Raw genomic sequence first — 13,614 nt, 5'->3', positions numbered from 1 at the left:
TAAAAAGACAATGTAGAACAGCAATTAAACCTATCCTTTAAAAATTATTTGTAAATTTGACTAAAACAAAATTAAGAACTTCTACTCATTAGGCAATATATAGAGTTTTTTAAAAAAATATACAAAATGTGGGATATTTTCACCATGTACAACTGATGAAGGATATTATTCAAAAAAATTAAGAGCACTCTGTGGATCAATAAGAAAAATTAAGAAATCAAAAAGCTGGAAATAGAAATGAATAGGACTTTTACCTAAGAGAAGGCACAAATGGACCGCAAGCATAAATAGGAGATCAACTATATTAAAATTAGTCATATGCAAATTTATGTGACAATGAGTGATTATTTCATACCACAAAATTGAGAAAAATGAAAAATCAGACAGTAATATTAAGTGTTGACAGAATGCAGAGCAATGGGAATTCCACCCATTACTGATTGGAGTGAAATCAGCATATCAACTTTGAAAAACAGTTTGTCACGTACCACATAATATAACTGAAATGTGCATTCCTCAGACGTGCAAATTCTACTATTAAATATGTACCCTAAGAAAATATTGTCTCTATCCCAGGACCATGCGCAAGAATACTCAGAGCAGCATCATACATAACCCAAACCTGGGAACTCTCAGAATGTTTACAAAGTGGAAACCGTTGTGGAAAATTAAACAACAGGGCATACACCCAGAGAAAACCATAATTCAAAAAGACACATGCACCCCAATGGTCATTGCAGCACTATTTACAATAGCCAGGTCACGGAAGCAACCTAAATGCCCATCAACAAACGAACGGATAAAGAAGATGTGGTACATATATACAATGAAATATTACTCAGCCATAAAAAGCAACGAAATTGGGTTATTTGTAGAGACGTTCATGGACCTAGTGACTGTCATACAGAGGAAAGTAAGTCAGAAAGAGAAAAACAAACATTGTATGTTAATGCATATTATGTGGAACCTAGAAAAATGGTACAGATGAACTGGTTTGCAAGGCAGAAATAGAGACACAGATGTAGAGAACAAATGTATGGACACCAATGGGGGAAAGTGGGGGTGGGTGCGGGGAGGATGGTGGTGGGGAAGAAAAATAATCTTTTGAAGTCTTATAATTTCCATTTTGGAGTTCACCCATTTCATTAAAAGTTATCTGCTTTACTGGTAAAAATGATTTTATATTTAGTTCGGGTGAAGGGAGGGGATAGAATGGTACAATGAGACCATTGTCATAATACATGTTTAAAAAACCTAGATTAAAGATTTGAAAAGTTTATATAAAAAAAGAAAATTAAACAACAGTTACAACAAATCAACTAGAAGTGCACACACAAGAATGGATTTCAAAAATAATTTTGAATGAAAGAAGAAAGCCATACTATATGATTCAATGTTTAGATAAAATCCAAACATAGGCAAAATGCAACAATATTTGTTTAGACATAAGAAATTACAGAGAAAAGTAAGAGTGAACACAAATTTCAAGACTTGGAGGAGACAGAATAGTACCAAAGACCCTTTTTCTTGGCCTGCTTATTGGGAACAGAGATGTTTATCTTATTTTGACTTTATAACTGCATGTGTGTTTGTGTGTGCATATTTTATTTAGGTTATATTCTACGGTATTTTTTAAAAATGATAAAGTATAGTCTATTGCACTTTTCATATATCTTCCAGTGAATTATATACATACTAGCATTTAAAAGTATTTTAATTGCACACAAAATTTGTTCTTTAGGAAACTTGTTTTATCACCAATTTTCTTTGTAGGTCAATTTCGCTTGCCCTGAGCTCTGATGAGAAAATTAAAGGCACATTTTTCCAGGAGGCAGAAAGGGTAGTACGTAGCAGAAATAAATGTGAAGTGTTGGATTTTGTGTACAAAACTCATTGGCACAAGCAAAGGATAGGCACATCAAATCAAGTGAAAGTAACTTAGATGGAAAAATAATTACAGTTATCATTGGCGGAGTTTATAATATGTGCAAATAATTGGCCAATTGCTTTATAGTATCTTTAATTCTTATAGCAATTCTGCAAAGTAGAACATCAGACAGACAAATTGACTTGCCAGTTACACAGAAAAGCTAGGATATGAACCCAGGTGTGTCTCTCTCCCGTATGTTCTCTTGCCATTACTTCATTTTGCCCAAATATGATCATTCGATGTCTGATGGTGGGGTGTAATGGAGCATAAGACGACCTTTCAATCTCTCTCACAAATTATTGGCTGTTTGACCTTGGATAATATTTCATGAATTCTTAAGAACTCATTTCTTTTTCTTTCCTTTTTACAAATTGGGGATTATAATACCTATCAAAGTTATTGTGAAATTTAAATAAAATACATATGCAAAGCCCCTAGTACAAAACATCTATTTAATTATTATTATTTGTATTATTATTACTAACTTGTGGTTAAATTATGAGAACATCTCCCCAAACTTTCAGCATCTTGTGGTTAAAAAAAAGAAACAGATGGTTGGATGAATACAGGGCTGATCAAGCAAATAGAGGAAAAAGATCAGAGGACTGGAAACGTAAGGATTCTGGTAAGGAGCTTGCCTTTGTCACTGTTCACGGAGTCACGCCAGGGTTGGAGGGATGATGTCATATGGAAGAGGCTGATGCTCTGAGGGACACGGAACATTCTTATGACAAGCAGTAGGGTAGGAGACAGTCTTATTTGGAGGAAAGGAATGAAAGAAGAAAATGGAAGACTCTAATTAAGTCAAGCACACCTGATCCAGAGCTGAGAACAACCAAAGCCCTGAACACTGTCATAACTATCTGAATATCTCACTCCTGTCTTCCTGGGGAGAGAAGTCAGGAGAAAGGCTGGCCAGGAGAACCTCAGCCTGCGGCTACTCGTGATTCTGCTGCTGGTTTGACCTGGGATGCACCATTTCCGTGTTGCTAAGATGTCTTTACCAAACCATAGCTTCTCAATTTCTGTGATATCCTCACCATGACAAAAAAAACAAAAACAAAACAAAAACAAACAAAAAACCCAACAGAGCTCCTTTGGTTGAATAACAGAATATGGACTTCCTATCATCAGTGAAGGTTATTACCTTCACTCGGTTATTACGTCTATACCCTTCTGAATCCGTTTCCAACAACCTAAGTCCTTCTGGAAGGACATAATTTTTCCTGTTACTTTTCCAAGAAGTAAAATATTTCCTCTAACCCTAGCCTAAGACTAGAATCTGCTATGCATAGCAGACCTACTGGATCCCACTGAACTGCCTGTTCGTTTGCCCAGGTATGGCCAACTTCAGGTCCCTGGCTCTTCTGATCCACCTGCCAAGTGTCTAGAACTGCGGTCCTCCTTCCATCCTTGGCCCAGCCAGTTAGATACACCACAGCCCTAAGGAGCGAATCTAGCTCAAGATAACATGTGTTCCAAGTCAAGTCTCATGAATAAATCCAAGATACCCCCAGAAATGATAGAAAGACACTCTGGAAGTATAAAGCACGGCAGATTTCTAAAACTCGAATGACCTCTGTTCAGCTCATATTGTAAACGGTATTCATTATTTTTTTTCTCTCTCTGAAATTTGAAATTGTTTTGGTTCCGCCCAGAGTTGACCTCCAATGTCCCCATGAAACCTACCTTACGGGGTGCAGAAGAAACACTAATGAGAGATCCTGTAAGTGACAAAGCAAAGTAGCACTTTGGGGTACACTGAACTCCATACCTGAGCGCATAGCCTCTTTCTGAATGCTCCCATAGTCATGCCAGTCCTTTCTTCTTAAACCATCTGTCCATGCATAGAATTGCCCATCTCCCAGGCCCAGTGGAAATGTCTGTGGAAAAGGAAAGCATTCAGAGCATAAAAAGGAGGTATTTCCTTTCGCATGGCAGGTAAACACAGCCACGCACATCACAGGCAATCAAAGAACACTCGAATAAGTGGTCTTCCTCAGTCTACTGAAAAGGAAGCTGTTGCTGGTGACCAGATGAACACACATTTTAAAACCTTTCTCCGTTTTAAAAATAAGAGCATGTGTCACACACATCACCTACCATTTCCAATTTCATTTCATCCAGAGACGTTAATAATTTAGTGTACCACCTCGCCCGAGCATAAGTGCCTAGCTGTTTTCACTTGCCCCAAGTGTAAATAGTAGTAGTATTGATTTTGTATCATGGAAATACTTTTGTTTGTGATTTGTACAATTTTACTTGTTTTGATCAAGTATATTTGAACGGCCTGGTGACAATATTAGCAAGCATTTATTGAATGCTCACTGTGTCCCAGGTACTAAGTTGGATACTCTGTGTATAGAAGATCCTTCGGTCTTTATATAGCCTTCAGTTGTAAACCTTCATTTTTCTGCTAATTAATCAAAGGCCCAGAGAAGTAAAATAACTTGAAGGAAACCACAGGGGCCAAGTCAGGACTTGGACCAGTTCTATTAAGACCAACACTGTGGTCCTAACAAGTATTAAATACTGCCTACCACCTAGATTTCTGTCAAATTATGGTGTGTGGTTATGGTTATAGTTGAAATTATCACAAAGTCAACAACTGTAGTCACAACATGTTTTATGCTTTAGTAAAATTCAATATATTCTAATGTCACCTTGAAAATTATTTCTGTGTGCATAGCTGAAGCTACTTCTCTCTTTATGGTATTTATTTTGGTCATGAACAAAAAATGTTTTGAATGAAATGTATTTTCACAATCTTAACAGTCAAAATAATGTAAAATAAATGTTTTCATATTCACATACCACACATCACATTTCCTTTTATTTGGTTCATTTTTGGAAATAAATAAAACATCAACAGAATAAAGAGAACACTTTTGAAAGTTTCAATTTAAAACAAAAGATGAATAATTTCAGTGAGGAAATTTTACCCTAAGAGCCTTTCCAAAGCAAATAAAAGGTCTTACTTCTTATTTTAAAAGAGTACAAGTACTGTGCTTATGAAAAAATTATCTACCTTGGATCCATCTTTATAGCTTATAAAGGCTCCACTTGTTTTGAAAGAATAAAAATGGACTTAATATTAAAAAAGGTAGTTAAATCAGAAGAAAGATTTTCCAGATCAGGTGACTGTTATCTGTATATTATTTTTAAAAAATTGTTCATAATAGTGGTGAGTTCAGGAAAACAATAGAGGCATAAACAAAGGATGATGGTGAGTTTATATAAAATATTAAGAATAAAAAGGAAAAAAATTTAAAGGAAGATGACAAGAAAGAAAAGATGGAAAAATTAACAGAAAATATAAAAATACGAAAATGGAATAAAACAATCTTGGGGTTATAATAGCAATACTAAAAAACCTCATGCATTTTTTTCTGATCAATATTGCTTTTCTAATTAGAAATTTTCCCAAACTCAGCTGTGAATGGGAAGTTTTAAATAACCAAATAACTTTAAAATACAAAACCCATGTTTTGTCTCAGCCATGCATTTCCAACGATCAGTGCTGAGCAATCGTAGAAATCTTACAGATTTAGATAATAACAATTTATAATAAACATCACCTTCAGATCAAAATAGATAATTTCAAAATAAACTTTGCCGTGAAACCTGGAGATGTTCTTGTGTAAACTCTGAATATGCAAAGCTCTCTCTGATTACCTGTTGGTTCACAAGCCAGCCCCTTACTCCACCCCGAAACATGGAGGGCAAGGAGAGAGGAAGAGAGGCAGACCCTCCGGATGGGCAGGGGGTGGATTTAATATGCCGGGAACTTACACATGAGGCTTGTCCTGCAAGACAACTTGATCTCTGCATCCATATGGGTGCCCAGATGGTCTCAACATCACTTTACTCTCTTAAGTCTGCATCCTTGAAACTGGTTCCCACCTTGGGAATGGGTGGCGGATGTCCATTCCAAGGACAGGGGAAGGGTGAGGCGCCTCCCATCACTCAGGTCCACCTGGCAGATGGACCAGCTGCCATGACCTCCTGGTGACCTCCTCCAACACCCCACCCCTTTGAGACAGGCTCTTACAATCTCACATGACCTCACTTTTGCAGTGTGCCCTGAGCGGGTCTGCAAGGGGTCTTTTGAGCCTGGAGGTGGCTCCAGGTGGCCATCTGACTGCGTTGCAGGCAGAGACCTCTGCAGCAATACAGGTACAGGCAAGAGAAGACATAGTTGAAGATGATTCTCAAAACCATAACCATTTGTTTCCACCAAGAGCCCTGGGATTCGAACCACTGGTTTATGGAGTCCTCCAGGCTGGGGTCTGATCACACAGGACTTTCTTCGTGTCCTCCTGTGATTGGTTAAAGATGACACATCAGACTCATCGGGTGTGAACACACAGCACTGTCTGGACGATCCTTCCTTGTGAGGCAGGGACAATGTCCAAGGCCATCCTGTCTGGGAGGACAGCCCTCCTCATTAGAGGCACTTCAGTGTTCAGTAAAGACAGCCTTGTTGGCTTCGTTCAAGGCTTGCTAGGTGAATGCAGTCGGGGCTTCTGTGTGAGCTATGATGTCCTGCAGCCGAAGGGCTGTTCCAGTGGGAAACAGAGCGTGCCCTCTGGCTCTTTAGGAACGTGACCTGGTTGTGCATACCACACACACTGGCCAGGGGACGAGTACTATTAGCCATGAGGAGATAGACTGGGGGCCAGAGATGCCACACCAGGGCCCCAACTTCCCCTCACTCAAGGGTGCACCTTCCATCCCAGGTGTGGTGCGTTTCCACTGTCCCATCTGGCAGCAGGACAATGGGGTCCCAGTGGAGACTGAGTGGTTCCCCCTCACCCAGGGGTGTGAGGTAACCCACCCATCCCTGTGGGATATCCCATTGCAAATCCCAGGAGCTGCACCTGTCCCAGGTGTGATGGGGCTTGGTGTTCTCAGCCCACAGCATGCTGATCCCCAAGGTTTCCACCATTTCTGTACCTTTACAGTACTGGGTGCTTTGGCAGGGGTCCCCAGTCTGGAAATATGGGGCAACAGGCCCCACTGATTGGTTGCTCAAATGTATCAAAGCCGAAGTGGTAACTTAATCCCCCTGGCTACGCTGTTTTACTTGTTAGTAATTTAATCTGCTGCTTTAACATTCCATTTTTTCCCTTCTATCAATCCTGCTGCTTGTGAGTTATAGGAGAGAAGGAACCTCCAACCGATACCATGTTATTTTACCAAGTCTTGCACATCATGACCTTTGAACATGACCCCGATCGCTATCCGACGATGGCGTCCATACACGGCATTCAGTTTCTCTAATTTGCCTAATGGGTGAAAAACAATTGCCTGGTTTGAGTGGAAAAAGGGAAAGTTCGGGTTAAGCCAGACAGTGTCCTCACAAGCTGAGGCATATTTAGAATGCTCGCTTGGACGGAGGGGACCGACATGATCAACTTGCCAATCCCTCAACTGTCGGGAACTCCTCCGCTGGATGGCCCCAGATTCCTTTGGCAGCCGCCCTGGGGTTGTTTAGAACACACAGGACATGCAGCTACTGCATGAACCAGTCACTGTATTTCAAGGGCAACTCGGCATCCTTGGGGACTGCCCAGGAAGGGGTGGATGGGGACATGTATAGGCACCGAGTGGCCCCTCTTTCTGTGCACCCCATCTGATGCATCTCCTGAAGGATCAGTTTTCAGGGCTCATACTGAGCTGGACCATCGCCTCCTGATGGCCTAGTGGGTCAGTACCTCACAGACCAGGATGTGGAAGACAGTGCCGACTGCCTCAGGCTCTTGCTGGTGAACATAAAAGTCCCTCCACACGTCCTGAGCCCCCAAGGGCCTATTCATGATCATCCACCCCTAGGCTTCCCCTTGTCTACACCACCAGGTCAAGCCCTATAGAAGAGTCCAGCTGTTGGGGCCAAGGGTTAACGGCCAGGGCTCAGGGGTGATGACCAGCTCAGCAGGTCTGAGTCTAGCCCACCGGCTGCTGTAGTCCCTTCCAGTTTCCACCTAGGTGGTGTCATTGTTGGGCTGAAGAGCAACTGAAGCCCCTGTGGTTGGGTTGCCCCGACTAGACCCATCTGTATGCCAGGCTTCAGCGGAAATTTCCCTACTTCTTCTCTACAGGCTGCAGGGACCGCCACAAAAACAGGGGAGGGGGCATTGGGAGGATCTACAGGCTCTACGGGGCCTAAGAGCACCCGCATTTCTAGAGACAGTGGACAGGCAGACAGGGGCTTCTCTGCTGCAGACAGGCTGCCACTTCGTCACCCTGGGAGTTTGCGGGGATCCATGGAGCGTCTTCTCAACCCACCCCTTGATGGGCAGGGAAGCTACTATACCATGCTGTTTCCTCCTGGGATGCTCTACCTGGAGAAGCGTGAGGTAGACTGCCAGGGTCTTTTGCTCTCTGGAGGGCTACTTGGCTTCTGCCCCCTTCCAGAACTGGGACCAAAATCCTAGGAGAACTCTCTTCTCCTGTTGTTCCTGCCACAGGGTCCTACCCATACTTCCGGGAGTCACAGATCCATCAAACTCAAATGGCAGCCCCGCTTGGGAGATGCGCGGAGCTTTTAATCCGCTTCCCTGGTATTTTGGTTTCTCAACGGCCGCTTGCTGCCCTGATCCGCAGTCCCACACAGGCCTTTTCTTTACCAGGTAGTAAAACGGATGCATACAGTATGCCAGGTGGGGAATAAAAGCCCTCCCCAAGCCCCTACAAAGGCTGGCACCTCTTCCCGGGGTCAGGTAGGTTGCACCTTCTCAAACACAGCTGCTGAGACAATGCATGTCTTACCCGAACAAGCAATTCCCAAACCGTCACTGCAGTGCCTTGAACTGTCTGTGGGTTCACTGCCCAGCCCCTCCCTCACAGGTGTTCTGGCAAAGTCTGTAGTGCGTTGAAGCAGAAGCTAGTCTTCACGTGTTAACACTGTATCATCAGTGGTCCGGGCCCATTTTACTGATGTGGGAAGGAAAACAGGGACAGGTCTCGGGCTACCTCCCACCGTAAGCAGCTCTTTGTAGGAAACCGCCCTCAGCAGGAAGCCCCTTTTCTTGTCACTTTAGCAGAGCTGTATTGCGACTAACTTTTCACCGGGCACCCCATGCTCTACTCATCTCCAGCCCAGGCGCACTTTTCAAGTCTTTTGATCACACAATACTTTGATCTACAGAAAGAACGTACAAGTGTAGGCAAAGACGTGGAAATGAAGAATCAGTAATTAACAGGTGACTAGATCTCCTCCCTAGCATCTCCTCCCATAATGTCGCGAACAAACCGTGAGCGCAAGAGAACATCTAGAGGAAGATGACGAGGATTCCACGAGCCTGCACACAGCGGGGGACGGCGACGACCCTGACCCCCCATCTCAGTGATTAACTGAGATTACTCCCCTCCATCCCTTTAAAACTTCCACGGCGAGCAGACTCTCAGGGGTGTTTTGGGGGGGACACAGAGTTCACCACTTCCCCAGATTGTCGGCACTCTGATTAAAGACAACTTTCCCTTCTAGGAACACTTGTGAGTTTGATTTTGTAAGCGGCGAGCAGTGGGACCCTATTCAACAACACCATGACCTGCCTGGGCTGTGCAGCAGGTTCCGGGCGGCACTGGAAAGTTCCACTGCTGTCCCTCCCACGTGAAGGTAAACCGACCGCTTGACTCTGGCCAGGGGTGGACTGAAGAAAGCATTTGTTAAGTCCAGCTCAGCATGGTGCACTCCTAGGACCATGGCTAAGGCATCTCAGAGGGGGGCAGTGATGCGGCCCACCTTGCTCATTTCTCCTAGTGCAGCGTCATCCCCCAGGGGCCATCTGGCTTTTTTACTGGCCTTACGGGGCTGTGGAAAGCACTGCGGGCAGGGAGTATGATACCCACTCTGTGCAGTTCTTAGCTTCTCCTATTTGCTTAGGCTCCCAGGCAGTTAATGTGGCTCGACAGTTACCACGCTTCAAGGAGTGGTAGACTTACTGGTTCCCAGCTGTTTCCCCTCAGCACTGACGTGATTACCTTAACCTGAGGCCAATTTCACCATTAAGGGTTTGCAGAGTTTGACCTCCTAGGAGATCAACACCCAATTTGTTCTTTGGTATCCGAGAGATTAAAACTTTGTAATCTCGCGGTGGAGAGCGCCCAATTTGCACTGTCACAGGGACCTTCCTACCTTCCTGACAAAACTGTCCTCTTTAACCATCAATTGTGCTGGAATAGAGCACATTCAGTTCCAGTAGCAACCAGAGCCCTCACCTGTTGTTTATTTCTGGGGACCAATGACTAGTGAGCTCAACGTGAGGCCTCTGATCACCCCCCCCCCCCGATGGCCCTCACCTGGAGGCGATCTTGGCCCTCGTCCTTTACCGGGGGTGTGGCAGGCACAGAGCCCAAATAGGGCTGTATTCCTGAGGCCTCTGCTGGAGCAGGTGGGCCGTCAGGGATGAGGGGGGCGGTGGGGCAAGTCTGAGCTGCTGCTCAGGTTTTAAATGTTTCCACAGGCTGGTCTATCTTGTCAGGTGGGCCCCGGGCAGCACTGAGGTCAAACCACCTTTGCTTCTGGGTTATTTTCACTGTTGGAATAGCCTTGTGGCTTTTCAAGCTCTGTCTCTCTCGGGTCTTTCCCACAGCCTGTACCCATTCGCAGGATTTGCCCGTTTCCCCCAGATTAGCAATGGGCAATGGACTACCCAGCATCATGAGAAACATGACTCACAGCTGAGCTCAGAGTGGATCTCTCGTCCCATAGCCGGCGCTGGGGCGGGCGGGAGTGTCTCGGCTTTCACTCCTGCAGTAAATGGGGCAGCCTTCCAAGACAGGGGGTAGTTGGCCTGTTTCATTTCCAACTACCTAAGAATCCGCTGCACCTCCTCTCTAGATTTCCAGGGTCCCAAGCCTCCCAACAGCTAGAATAAACCAACCTATGAGCACCTGGAACCCCCGGCGCCATGCAGGTGCTGCTGGAGGGCAGGGTGTGTGTGTCGGTGGGGGGGTAATGCTCATTTCCTCTGCCCGCCCCATCCCGTAGCCGCACTAACCTCTCCCGGATGCTTTCTCTGGCCTTTTGCTGGAACTCAGAAGCTGCATCAATAATCTCGGCGGTGGTATATTCTCCCCTCAGGAACGTTTCCAGAGCTGGGGGCTGCCCGCCGGCTGAGGCTGCCCTTGAGGTGCTTTTGCTGTCCTTTGTATGAGGGGTAGATGGCAAGGGGCTTTCATCCGTTCCACCGTCAATCACCACAATGTCCTCGTTTTCATCCTCATCCACTTCCCAGGGGTCCCAGCTCTTGGCGTCCCAACCAGGATGTCACAAGCGCTGGGTCTTCATCCGCCGGCCTGCAGCCTCGTTTTGCAAACAGCCGACTGCAGTCCCCAGCTCAGCATCGCTCCCCCTCGCCTGCCGCCAGCACAGCAGGGGACTCCGCGACTCCTCCTGGGGCCTCGGCCCTCCTTTCAGCCTCTAGTCGGCATCTGTGGAGCAGAGGTCAGCCCACTGAGGGGACCATTTCTCTCCCGTCTGGGAGGCTGGGCCCTACAGCAAACAGTTCAGACAACTGCCTTGGACCAGCTGGCGTCTTCTGGGCGTCCACAGCGTCCAACATTTAGGACAACCCTCCTCCCACAGAGGGCGACGGCCAACTCGGGGTCTCCCCTGTGGTTATCTCCTTCTCAAGGCCCGCTTCTTGGAAGGCTCCCCAATTGTTAGTGCACAAGCCAGCCCCCTACACGGACAGCAAGGAGAGACCCACCGAGAAAGAGGCAGGCTCTCCAGATGGGCGGGGGCGCGTGTAACAAACAGAGAACTTACACAGCAGGCTTATCCCCAGCGGCCCCAAAACAAGCCGCCATCTGCACTCATACGCCCGGTGAGTCTCAGAAGTTTACCTAGAGGCCTTAAGGGGCTCGGTCACTATCCAATCAGGTGGTCCCCACGCCGCTTTGCTCTCTGAAGTCTGCGTTCCTGAAAAAGCTCCCGACGGGGAGAGTAGGCGGGGCACGCAGGGCGTGCATTCCCGGGCACGGGAGGGGAGGAGCCTCTGGTTCCCTGGTCCAAGCTTGGGGTTAATCAGAGGTCATGACCTCTCCCCGCCCTCCTCCAACAAGACCAGGCACATTCTATTTCCCTTCTTTTGATCTATGTAATGCTGAGAATCCGTAGCAGCTGGTTAATACAAGAGCAGATTGACTGCAAGAGTTAATCTTTGCTTTCTCCAGAATCCCCATGAAAATGGCAGTGAAGCACCAGAGGCATCAAGAAAGCAGACAGTGGAACTGACATGATCCTTTTGTAAATGGCTTAGAGTTACTGGGAGGGAAGTGTATTTTGTTCTTTGTTTGTTTTTGTTTTGCCAGTGAACTTCTAAAATATGTGAAATTGGAGGCATCAAGTGTTTGAGGGCGAGGTTACAGGTGAAAACAATTAGATTGACATTGTTGCATAGGGTTGTTAGATGGTCCTGGGTTCCATCCCCCTTCCCAACAACAAGGTGATTTCTGAGGCCCACCCACCATGCTACCCCGCTGTGGAGGGTTGGAGTTTGAATGAGACAAGCATGTTTTCATGCTACTAAACACAGTTGAAAGGAGGATGCCACCGTGTAATGAAAACCAGTGTTCCACGTGAGTCTATACACTAAGTGTTGTTAACCACAGCTCACCAGCTCCCAGAAATCTGCCAGCCTGCCTCACACCTGTTAGACAAGAGAAGATAAATCCCTACAGGGGCAGGACACGAGTAAAGACGCAGATGTAGAGAATGGATCTGAGGACACGGGGACGAGGAAGGGTAAGCTGGGACGCAGTGAGAGAGTGGCATGGACATATATACACTACCAAATGTAAAATAGATAGCTAGTGGGAAGCAGCCGCATAGCACAGGGAGATCAGCTCGGTGCTTTGTGATCACCTAGAGGGGTGGGAATAGGGAGGGAGACGCAAGAGGGAGGGGATATGGGGATATATGTATATGCATAGCTGATTCACTTTGTTATAAAGCAGAAACTAACACACCATTGTAAAGCAATTATAGCCCAATAAAGATGTTTAAAAAAAAATGCCTACAGGAGAATTGAGTCAAAAGCAAGGAACGGGTAGGGGCCCTTCAGTAACTACACTGGGACGTGTTTCCAACACACAGAGCATCGTAGTAGCATTTTCACCCCTCCACATACAACTAAGAACAGGCAGCCAAGGATCGCCAGGCATTTGAGACAACTTTTAACATATAATCAGCGGCCGACATAAACAAAAGCTGTAATAAACTTGAAGGAAACTGAGGCAATGTAAGGCTCAGAAGAAAACTTCCACCCCAAAATCGAAATTTAATTTCCTCAAAGAGCTTTAAGAAAAGGTTCTCTATAGAAAGAGAAATTTTAAAAAAGAGAAGTATTTAGGGACTAAGGAAGAGCTCTTGGAAAGTGAAAATGAGATAGCAGGACGGAGTATTTTACAGGCAATTGGAAAATGATGGTCAAATGAACCCTACTAAGAAATTTAAAACAGAAGAAAAAGAAGGAGGAGGGAAAGGAGGAGAGGGAGGGGGAGGAAGGGGAAAAAAACAAGAGAGTCAGAGGCATAAAAATATAAGTTGAGGGGCTTCCCTGGTGGCGCAGTGGTTAAGAATCCGCCTGCCAATGCAGGGGACAGAGGTTTGAGCCCTGGTCCAGGAAGATCCCACATGCCACGGAGCAACTAAGCCCATGTGCCACAACTACTGA

The 13,614-nt window shown here is 45.6% G+C and overlaps 1 protein-coding gene across 1 annotated transcript in view; it reads right to left on the bottom strand.

The window, feature by feature from the left end:
- GALNTL6 (polypeptide N-acetylgalactosaminyltransferase like 6) overlaps window positions 1–13,614 on the bottom strand; it is a 1,140,136-nt gene that overhangs the window by 748,525 nt on the left and 377,997 nt on the right. Inside the window, exon 2 of the mRNA XM_029204074.1 lies at window positions 3,705–3,813. Within this exon, the coding sequence (XP_029059907.1) occupies window positions 3,705–3,813 (109 nt within the window). The remainder of the gene's footprint in view (window positions 1–3,704; window positions 3,814–13,614) is intronic.

Source organism: Monodon monoceros, unplaced genomic scaffold (genome assembly GCF_005190385.1).
Source record: "Monodon monoceros isolate NGI ecotype Baffin Bay Population unplaced genomic scaffold, NGI_Narwhal_1 Super_Scaffold_5, whole genome shotgun sequence".
Taxonomy (NCBI): domain Eukaryota; kingdom Metazoa; phylum Chordata; class Mammalia; order Artiodactyla; family Monodontidae; genus Monodon; species Monodon monoceros.
This window is presented reverse-complemented; position numbering and strand designations above follow the sequence as displayed.